Source organism: Salvia splendens, chromosome 5 (assembly GCF_004379255.2).
Source record: "Salvia splendens isolate huo1 chromosome 5, SspV2, whole genome shotgun sequence".
NCBI lineage: Eukaryota > Viridiplantae > Streptophyta > Magnoliopsida > Lamiales > Lamiaceae > Salvia > Salvia splendens.
Genome location: NC_056036.1, coordinates 3,478,628 through 3,489,716, shown reverse-complemented (window position 1 = coordinate 3,489,716; position 11,089 = coordinate 3,478,628). Strand labels below are relative to the sequence as shown.

At 38.0% G+C, this 11,089-nt stretch overlaps 2 protein-coding genes across 2 annotated transcripts; one reads left to right on the top strand and one right to left on the bottom strand.

Annotated features, from left to right (window-relative positions):
- Positions 1–2,013: 2,013 nt before the first annotated feature.
- Positions 2,014–3,036, bottom strand: LOC121804498 (DNA damage-repair/toleration protein DRT102-like). The gene has a single exon (XM_042204061.1). It carries the CDS (start codon positions 3,028–3,030, stop codon positions 2,092–2,094), a length of 939 nt encoding a protein of 312 aa, XP_042059995.1. The 5' UTR covers positions 3,031–3,036; the 3' UTR covers positions 2,014–2,091.
- A 3,144-nt stretch (positions 3,037–6,180) lies between these two features.
- On the top strand, positions 6,181–7,683 carry LOC121804497 (8-hydroxyquercetin 8-O-methyltransferase-like). Its single transcript, XM_042204060.1, has 2 exons — positions 6,181–6,952; positions 7,038–7,683. Exons 1-2 carry the CDS (start codon positions 6,203–6,205, stop codon positions 7,341–7,343), a joined length of 1,056 nt encoding a protein of 351 aa, XP_042059994.1. The 5' UTR covers positions 6,181–6,202; the 3' UTR covers positions 7,344–7,683.
- The last annotated feature ends 3,406 nt before the right edge of the window (positions 7,684–11,089 follow it).

Genomic DNA, 11,089 nt, shown 5'->3' with positions numbered 1-11,089 from the left:
TTGACAACTGCCAGGACGTAAACAATATTTTCTCCATCTATCCATAAAAAAGTGTATTATGTTTTGTTCAATCTTTTCAACACCACACCCATGACCCACCTACTAACTAACACTAATTGTAATTTAATATGGTGTAGTGGTAAAGCTGTTGTTAATTGAACATTATATGTTTTTTTTTTTGTGTGAAACTTTCATATAAATGGAGATATTACGGTTTTTCGAGGGAAGAACTGAAGAAGCAAAACAAATCGTAAATTGTAATCGAATGGAATAAAATGGATTTAGGCTTTTGTAACTACTTGGCCCTATATAAATCATTAAAGTAAGGCCCATTAGTTGAAATCGGGCTGCATGGCACAAAACAATTACACTCTCTCTGCGAATTGGAGTCTCGTTTTTCCATTTGATTCGCCCGCGAATAGGAGTCTGGGTTCATAATTAACAAAAATGGTAAAAAGTCCCATATTCCACCTACTCATTCCACTCACATATCTTTTAAAATTAATATATATACGAGAAACTCATATTCCAGTAACTTTCTTTCACCCATTTTAACTATAGATTACCGCCGAAATTGAGATTTTCGACGGTTATATCAAAGTTATTAATGAAATTAACTGAAATAATTAATGATGATTATATAGGACCAAAACACTATCCGGAATTACTCCTAGTATATGAAGAATAATGTGAGTGAAATAAACGAATCGAAACTAAATCGGTGAATGCATACCATTAAAATGCATAGGAATCGCAATGTTACAATAATTGTGCTGGTAACCAATCAAATCTTTGGTACTTTATTTATAACTTTTGAAAATAGTTAAAATGATATACTCCTGCCGTCCAAAATAAGCGAGTCATATTTCTTTTTAGAATGTGTCACTATAATTGGGTCATTCTCTTTTAATTTTATTATTTATGGACTCCCCCATCCACTATGTTATTTTAACTATATTTTTATCTTTCTCTCTTACTTTACCATTTATGCAATAAAACTTGTGGCATCCCCAAATAGCCTAATTCTATGAGACGGAGGTACACAACTTCTAGCTAGTGTTTAATTTTTAGCTAGTACTCCCTCTGTCCCTGAAAGTTTGTCTCATTTTTTCATTTTTGTCCGTCCCACAAAATTTGTCCCATTTCACTTTTTACCATTTTTAGAAGTGGACATCATATTCCACTAACTCATTCATACTCAAATTTTATTATAAAACTAATATATAAAAGTAGAACTCACATTCCACTAACTTTTTCAACTCATTTTTCATTACATTTCTTAAAACCCGTGCCGGGTGAAAGTGGGACAATATTAGGGGGACGGAGGGAGAATTGAAAACTCTAAAACAAGCTACGAATAGTACTAGCAACGTCGATTATTTTTAAACGATTAGCTTAGTTACCTATAAATGGACAATACCAATGATAAAAAAATGAATCAAATCAAGCAAGAATGGCATCTTCCACCCAAGATCTTCTTGATGCTGAAGCTCATGTTTGGAACCACATTAAATCCATGGCTCTAAGATCTGCGGTTTAGCTACGCATAGCCGACGCGATCCACAAACACAGCAAACCTATCACACTTTGATCAACAAGAAAAAATCCAATAGGCAATAGCCTCTCTCGCGTCATGCGAATCAAAGTTGTTCGACAAGGTCATCATCTCCAACCAAGAGGAGAGAGAAGAAGCTTATTCTCTCAGTGAGCCTTGTGCCACTTGCACTTGTCCTCACCGACCCCGTTCCATCATATGAGTGAATGGTTTTGTTCTTCACCAAAAACGGGATGGATCTACGGACGTTTGCAGGCGAAGATGAGAAATTGGATCAAGGGTTTAATGAGGCTGATGCACGTTTCATGGGCAGCATACTTGTTCAAGAATGCATGCATGTTTTTTAGGGTTTGAACACTAAAGTGGAAAATGTGTCGTGCTTGACCTACCACTTGTTATGTTTGAAGGACGGAGACCTAACCATTTATTATTAGTACTCTTAATTTTGTTTGATAAACTCTGCTTATTTATTTAAATACCAAAAACATGAAATTGCAGAAACACAAAATTTGATCCAAATCCAAATCTTCATCAATTCAATCCTTGATTTCAGCATCAATGGCGGCAATTGCAGCAGCCAGATCTTCATCCAGAAACAAGTCTAAAGGCCCATCAAACTTGATGAAGAACTCAGTATCCTCGAAATACTTGACCCTGTGCACATCTCCCGCCGGCGTAAACAGATAATCCCCATCCACCAATACGTACTTCTCCTTCTTCGTCAGATTCCACACGCACTTCTTCCCCTTCATCACCACCAGATCATTCCCGAACGTATGGTGATGCGCCGGCTCCACGCTGCCGGCCTTAAACCTTACGATCGCCGTTGTCGGCGTCTCCCTCAGAATTATCATCGATCCACCAGGCATCACATCAATAGGCTTATAATCCTTTTCCTGGCGAGATTTCGCCAGATAGCATATGAAACACGGCGGATCGACGGCTGGAGCGTTTCCACCGCCGATTTCCGCCATCTCCGCGACGGATCCGTCGAGGAACGACTGGATCTCGGCTGGCCACGGATCGGATCCGGAAGCAGGGCAGGGCGATTTGAAAGGCGTGTTGAGGAAAGCGGTTAGGATATCGGCGGCGACTTCCGGCGAGGTGGAATTGCTGGAGACGGCGAGGACGTTGCAGTTGTTGATGGATCGGGCGTTCAGGGCTTCGGCGGGGGTGAGGCAGGTGGCGGCGTAGACTCCGGGGAATTTGTTGGCAAATATGGCGACGCCGACGCCGGTGCCGCAGGCGACCAGGCCACGGGTTTCGGTGGCGGAGTTAGATTTGGCGGCTTCACTGACGCGGCGGCCGATTTCCTCGCCGATGGAGTAGTATTTGGAGGTGCCGAGGTCTTCGACTTCGATATTGAGGGAGCGGAGCTGAGCGACCAGCGCGTCCTTGAGGCTGCTGTTGAAGTTGTCTGCTCCGGCTATGACTTTCAAGGGGCGGTTGTTGGCCGTCGAATTGATCTGCGCCATGGCTGGAGGATGACTAACAGTGACTGAGCTCTTGTGAGTGTAAAATGGATTCCTAATTTTTTTTATTATTTGTATCGAGGTATTTATACGCTCTTAAATGGGAAAAAGAGGAACAAAATATACGTACGCTCTTAAATGGTAAAATATACGCTCTTAAATGGGCAAAAAGAGAGAATGATTGCCAAGGCAGATAAGTGTCTACGTTCGATGAATGTAATCACCCTCGTTCATATATATCAATAATTATTTTTATCTGATACGGTTTAATATCATATTTGTATACTCTTAATTACACAGATACTATATTCTAATTTTAGCACAAAAAAACGTTTTCCATTTATGTACTCTTTTAATTATAGAAATCCAAAACTTTAGGGAAATTCAAATTGAATTGCCCTTTCTATATTTCAAACATATAAAATTGTCTAACAAATAACGCATTAAATCTGATAAAGTTCAGAATAATATTTTAAGACTTTTTAACTTATTTATTATGACTAATTTATTTTAAAAACTTTTAAACTTTCAAATTTATTTTTATTATGTATTTAATTCTTTTAACTCCAAGTAATATTCAAGATTAACTATTGGAACTGACTTAATAGTTATCAATTAGTTGGATAATAATACTAAAAAATTAAGTATGTATACACATATACTCTATGTCTATATCATACCTAATTTTATTTCATGATTTTCGAGAGAAAATATAGAGGATACAAGGAAAACAATTTAACAATCATCAATTAGTTATTCAATAGTACATAAAAATTAAGTATATATACATGTACTCATTTTTACAATTTATTATTAATAATAACAATAATAATAATAATAATAATAATAATAATAATAATAATAATAATAATAATAATAATAATAATAATAATAATAATAATAATAATAATAATAATAACCGAACGAAATGACTATTATTATTATAATTTATTTTATTTTGTGAAACTTTCTTAAAAATTGAGATATTATGGTTTTTCGAGGGAAGAACCGAAGAAGCAAAACAAATCGTAAATTGTAATTGAATGGAATAAAATGGAATTAGGCTTTTGTAACTACTTGGCCCAATATAAATAACTACTAAAGTAAGGCCCATTAGTTGATATCGGGCTGCATGGCACAAAACAATTGTGTTTTAGATTAATTGTTTGATGAATACTGATCAAACTTTAATTATAGAATACTGCATTTTAATTTTGAATTGTTAAAAGCTAAGTATATATGTATGACTTAAATTGTTATATAAAACAATTTAATAATGGCGGATATGTGATTAATTATTGTAACTGGAACTCAGCTTTGGACGTCTGACTATATAATTGCAAATAAGTCTGAACAATTTACTATATTTTATACAATAGCTTCAAAATTATTCCATGAATTTTTGTTTTTTATTATGATGAATATACAAATTCAAGCTCCAAATTCATGCAAAAACATAGAAGATTTAATTAGCTACATATCGTAAAATTGAGTTTAAGATTAAATAGTTCCAAATATTCTGATCAAAATTGTCACAATATCCAATATACTGTAGAATTTAATTGCGAATTTCTTCTTAATTATGAAAAATTGTACCCAAACTATCAACATTTCACAAGCTCAAAATCTGATAAGCTAAGAGCATCTCCAGTGGGCGGACATCCCACTAGGACATCCCAAAAACACCTCCTGCCACGTCACTAGGACTTCCCATCCCACTGCCACGTCACTAGGACATCCCCTGCACAATCCGCCCTTCCCATCGCCCTTCCCACTAGGACATCCCGCAATTAAAAAAAATATACATTTACAAATAAAACAATTAACATTTACGGAAATAAAATTTGACCGAGAATACGAACGGGAAAAATTAACAACTTCATCGGAAAAAACATACATGATTCGAAAAAAAAAAATTTAAAAACGGGACGTCCGACCGGACGTCCGACTGGACGCCACAATGGCGGACGTCCACCCGCCCGTCGCGCCGACGTCCGAGGACACCCGACGTCCTCACGGGACGTCCGTATCCGACCCTAAAAGCCACAATGGCGGACGTCCCAGTCGCCCGTCGCGACGTCCGACCGGATGTCCGACCGGATGTCCGCCATTGGAGATGCTCTAAGCATTAATTTCCGCCGCCGTTGTTTCATAGATTGGCATTCATTTCCTCCCAACTCTTCACTCACATATGGGAAAAACATAGATATAGCTCGCCCGGTAGCGGGACAAGAAACATAGTGGCGGCGGTGAATTTGGGTAAAACTGCAATAAATGCCTCACACCTATAAACCCTAATATTTGAAAATTACAAAATATCCCTAGTCAAATGGGATAACTACGAAATATTTTATACTACTAGTCTAGTACTGATGCAGTTCCATCAAACGACACTGACAGTGCCGAAAACATAACTGTGTCGGAATGACTTGAAACTCGTTACTGTATTGTTTTTATGAGCTTATGCATTTCATTATTTTCCAGCTCAATTTTAATATTAATAAATTTTGGATTCAATAAATTAGGGTTCATAATGTATTTTTTCTACAATTTTAGTTATTCGTGTGGCACGTTTGTACCAAGTACAATATTGAAAACTACAAATGTCCATATCCTAATTGTACAAGCTAGGATAATGATATGTTGCATACTATATGTGAACTCCTTATCTGAGCATCATCCCCATTCGACGCACGTTTAGCGTTGTTTGTTTTGTTATATATATTTAGTTTGACCCTCATATATTAAAAATATTATTGAAATATTTAATTTTATAAAATTCATAAAAATCAAAGCTTGGTTTGTTGTTTTATTAATTTGTTTGAAATTTTAGAGAAAACAAGCTAAATCGAATTATGATTTTTATGAAAATTAAATATTTCAATAACATTTTTTTAATGCATGAGAGTCAAACTTAATATATAAAACTAAACAAATAACGCTAAATGTGTGTCGAACAAAGACGGTGCTTAGAGAAGAACCTCATATATAATATATGCAACATATCATTTCAGGTAAAAGCTATAAATTTTTACAGCAGAATGAAGTCTATTAAACGTTTTAAACTAAATCAAACTCATTAAATCTTATGAAGGACTACTATAAAAGGGACAAGAATACCAATGATATAAAATACCAAAGTGTAGAATCAAATCAAAGATTAAACCAAGCAAGAATGGCATCATCCTCCAAAGATCTTCTTGAAGCTCAAGCTCATGTTTGGAACCACATTTTCAGCTACATAAACTCCATGGCACTAAGAGCTGCAGTTGAGCTACGCATACCCGACGCCATCCACAAACATGGCAAACCTATCACACTTTCTCAACTGGCCGATGCCCTCTGCATCGACAAGGAAAAGTCCCATGGCCTCTATCGCCTCATGCGAATTCTAGTCCACTCCAAGTTCTTCGACAAGGTCACCATCTCCGACCAAGAAGCTTATTCTCTCCCTAGAGCTTCACGTCTCTTGATAAGAGATGATCCACTGAGCCTTGTGCCACTTGCACTTACCCTCACTGATCCGGCCTTCATTGAGCCGTTCCATCATATGAGTGAATGGTTTCGAGACGATTGTCCCTCTGCGTTCATTACCACAAATGGGATGGATCATTGGGAGTTTGCAGCCAAAGATGAGAAATGGAATCAACGGTATAATGAGGCCTCTGGCGCTGATGCACGCTTCGTGGGCAGCTTACTCGTGAAAGAATGCCAACATATTTTTGAGGGGTTGAAAACGATTGTGGATGTCGCTGGTGGCTCGGGGGAGGTGGTCAAGGCGTTGACCGGGGCATTCTCCGGGTTAAAATGCATCGTGCTAGACCTGCCACATGTCGTTGCTCGCATGGAAGGCTCGGAGAATGTGAGGTTTGTTAGTGGAGACATGTTTGAATTCATTCCTCCTGCTGATGCAGTTTTCCTCAAGGTACCAACTTTCCAGTCTTAATAGGCTAAAAGTTTTCTTTTTTGGTTCAAATCCTTTAATGGGAATGCAACTTTATCATTGACAGTGGATAATAAACGCCTGGAAAGACGAAGATTGCATCAAAATACTAGGAAAATGCAAAGAAGCAATAGCTGAGAGCAAAATAAATGGTAAAAAGGTGATTATTGTGGACATGGTTGTGGATGAGGAGAAGCAACCTCAGGAGGTAACTGAAACTCATCTGCTCATGGATGTGCTCATGTTGGCTCATTATCCAGGAAAAGAAAGAACTGAGAGAGAATGGGCAAAGCTCTTTGCTACTGCTGGCTTCAAAAATTATAAAATCACTCCTACTTTAGGAGTGAGGTCCATAATTGAGGTGTTTCCATGATTGTTCGCCTCATCTTCTAAAATTATACAGTATATATACAGATAAATAAAATTACATGTCGAGGAAGAGATTTCTCGAATCTGGATGCAGCTCTTGGATGTGCCCAGCGCCAAGTACGAAGGCCACACATTATCTCAAAGATTATGAGCATATAGACTTTTATTACTTCTTGTTCTGTTTTGAGTCAAGCATATCATAGGCTCCAAGTTGGATTTTCTTTGTCGGGTCTTCCCAAACTCGAATATAGAAGGTCATACTACATATGGTTTAATATACATAGATCTTTGTCTTTCTATGACGATGAATGAATTGAGTAAAATCTTATCCTTCTTTTTCCAAAGCCCTAGATTAAGTTCTATTTTTTAAACCCTAATTCTCCATCTCTCGTGGGAAACGTTTGTCGAGCTTAGCTTCTCAAGATCGATGTCCGTTATTTAATGTAACGAATCAGAAACCGCAATCCATCAAGCCTAAAAAAGTGTAATCCGAGCAGTAATCCCGTGTTTTTTCTAGAACCTGTTATAAATGATTCATGCAACAAATGAAATAAAACGATACCAATATTTAACATGGAAAAACCCAAGACAGAGAAAAAAATTACGAGCACACAATAGCAATCAAAATATACACTAGACAATTGTCCGTAGATAGATTACATAATGAATATGAAACCATTCCTACTTTAGGACTGAGGTCTATAATTGAGGTGTTTCCCTGATTGTTCACCTTATCGTCTAAAATTTTATATAGAGATGTATTCAAATTATAATAAAGTTTTATATGCTAAAAATATAAAGGTAAGGGCATATTGGTCGGTCATCAATGCCCAAGAAGGTGTATCATATTCTGTTCATTGTTCACAAAAAGTGTATCGCCTACTTTTGGGACATTCAATCTCTATAATTCACTGGTTTTGATGCTGTAAATGGGAATCAAAATGAAGAAAATGGAGTTAGGCTTTTGCAACTACTCTGGCCCAATGTACCTCACTAGAGTAAACAATACGGTGGCTCAAGCTGTACTTAGTTAAACACTAATTTTATAGTGACTATTGCTAGCTTTTTCCTTTGTATTTGTTTAAGACTCATATATGTATATTGATAAAAGTTTATCACATAAAAAATTTAATTCAAAATATGCAAATAAAAGTGCACTAGAAGATTTCAATAAAGACAAACTAAGGAGTCTTAGTCGCCTCTCAGACTGATTTTTAACCGGTCATATGAAGAATGAGAATTGGAGGATCAGTTTTTGATCCGATCACAGTTACAAATTTTTGTCCTGTTCGATTTTCTATTTTATCAGGGAATCATATTAAATTTCAATATTAATTTCATACAATTTTATAATTTTACCAATATTGCAATAAATCAATTTTTAAGTATTGATTTATTAGATTTTTTAGGTGTTAGAATTTTTTTTAGGTATTTAATTGTTGGGTTGCGTTGCCGCTGATCTCACACACGTAATCGAGAAAATAAAGCACGCAAACGATATAACGTGGTTCGGTGATAAACCACCTACGTCCACGGAGAAGATGACCGGAATCTTATTGATGAACTCTTTACAATTACAATCAACTCACACTCACACTCTACCGCTCACAACCGCTCGCTATCTTGAGAATTAATCTCTCTGGGTGTGTGTGTATATGGTGTAATTCTGCTGCTTCGCTACTGAGCTCTATCGAGCTATTTATACAAGATGCAATCAAGAAATAAAATCCAACTAACTCTATTTCCCAAAGTTAGTTATAACCGCTACTCGGCTCAAAACCGAACTCTTCCTTCTCGGCTAGTTCCAGCTCAAAGCCGAGCTTCCTTCTTCTGCCTTCTTCTTCTCGGCTAGTTCCAGGCTAGTTCCAGCTCGGTAAGCCGAGCTTACCGAACTCCTTTCACCGAACTCCTTTATAGCCGAACTCCTTTCTAGCCGAACTCCTTTCTAGCCGAACTCCTTTCTAGCCGAGCTAGCTCAAAGCCGAGCTTCATTTCTTGATCTCTTCTTTGAGCTGCAGCTCGGCTCCAACACTCGATCAAATCAGTAGTTTGCACGGACACACTTTCACAAATCTCCACCTTGTCCTTGCAAAACTCCATCAATATCTAGATTCCCTTCTCAATCCTGTTCCATACTTCAACATTCCACAATTTCCACCAACTTCAAGCAATGCTTGAACTTCAAAGTTGGTAGTGACTTGGTTAACATGTCTGAGGCATTTTCTTCAGTGGGAACCTTCACCACATTGATCTTCCCACTCTGAATTTCGTCTCTGATGAAGTGCCTCCTTACATCGATATGTTTAGATCTCTCATGGAACATTTGGTGCTTGGCTAAGCATATGGCTGAATTGCTGTCACAATTAATCATTACTGCTCCCAGCTCTATCCCCAGATCTTGTAAGATTCCTTGTAGCCATTTTCCCTCCTTTGCGGCCTCTGTTAGTGCAATATATTCTGCCTCAGTTGTGGACAATGCGACCACCGGTTGTAGATTCGACTTCCAACTAATGGCTGTACCAAACAAAGTGAATATGTAGCCGCTTTGGGACTTCCTATTATCCAAGTTGGCCGCATAATCAGAATCACAGTAGCCTACAAGAATCTCATCTTTCTCAGACCATGCTTTTCCACCAAATCTCAAACCAATCATAACAGATCCTCCCAAATATTTCAAGATCCATTTCAGAGCCATCCAGTGTTCTCTACCCGGATCAGCCATGCACCTGCTAGCCACGCTTATAGCATGAGCCACATCCGGCCTTGTACATATCATCAAGTACATTATGCTTTCAACTTCCCCAACTTCAACCTTCTTCTTAAATAGCCACTTGCAACTTATGAGTTTCTGAGTCCCTGGGTCATTCACCAAAATCCAAGTCCCATTTCTCAACAAGGACTCTATTTCTTCTTCCATGGCTCTGATCCACTTCTGACTTTCTTTGCATTTTATGGCTTCTTCATAGGTTGAAGGCTCTGAGAACATGAGCACCTCTGCTACACAAAGAGCAAAGAAGCTCATATCATAATCTGAAAACCTGCTGGGCAAGCCTGCATTCCTTCTTGGATTTCTTCTGTTTCCTTGATTTGATGGATCTCCACCTCTTGTGTTTTCATCTGACTGAGAACTGGAAGCTCCACCTTCTTCTTGGTGTTCAGAGATTTCAACATCCTCATCAGCATCAGACCAAGCAGATTTCTCATCAAACTCAAACTCTTGAATGCTAGAGCTACTGTCACCACCAGGGGGTGCTCTACTTTTCTTGAATGGCATTTCTCCTTCATCGAACACTACATCTCTACTCATAATGATATTCTGACCCCCTTCATCCATATTCCATAACCTATACCCCTTCACTCCATCTTGGTATCCCAACATCACACATTTTCTTGCTCTTGGTTCCAACTTATTCTGCTTGATATGTGCATAAGCCGCACACCCAAAAATCTTCAAGCCTGAGTAGTCTCCCAAAGTTCCATACCATCTCTGATCAGGAGTCTCATTAGAAATTGATGAAGAGGGGCATTTGTTAATCAGATCAGCTGCAGTAGAAACAACCTCTGCCCAAAATTTCTTTGGCATTCCAGAGTAGAACAACATGCATCTCACTCTTTCTAGCAACGTCCTGTTCATCCTCTCTGCCAGCCCGTTCTGTTGAGGGTTCCTTGGCACGGTCCTATGCCTTCTTATCCCTTTCATTTTACAGAAGCTATCAAACTCAGTAGATAAGAACTCCATCCCATTATCAG

Bases quoted from the DNA above. Each gene is read 5' to 3' on its own strand.
- LOC121804498 (XM_042204061.1), bottom strand. From the start codon at position 3,030: ATGGCGCAGATCAATTCGACGGCCAACAACCGCCCCTTGAAAGTCATA.
- LOC121804497 (XM_042204060.1), top strand. From the start codon at position 6,203: ATGGCATCATCCTCCAAAGATCTTCTTGAAGCTCAAGCTCATGTTTGG. The intron at 6,953-7,037 runs GTACCAACTTTC...TATCATTGACAG, and splicing joins CTGATGCAGTTTTCCTCAAG to TGGATAATAAACGCCTGGAA.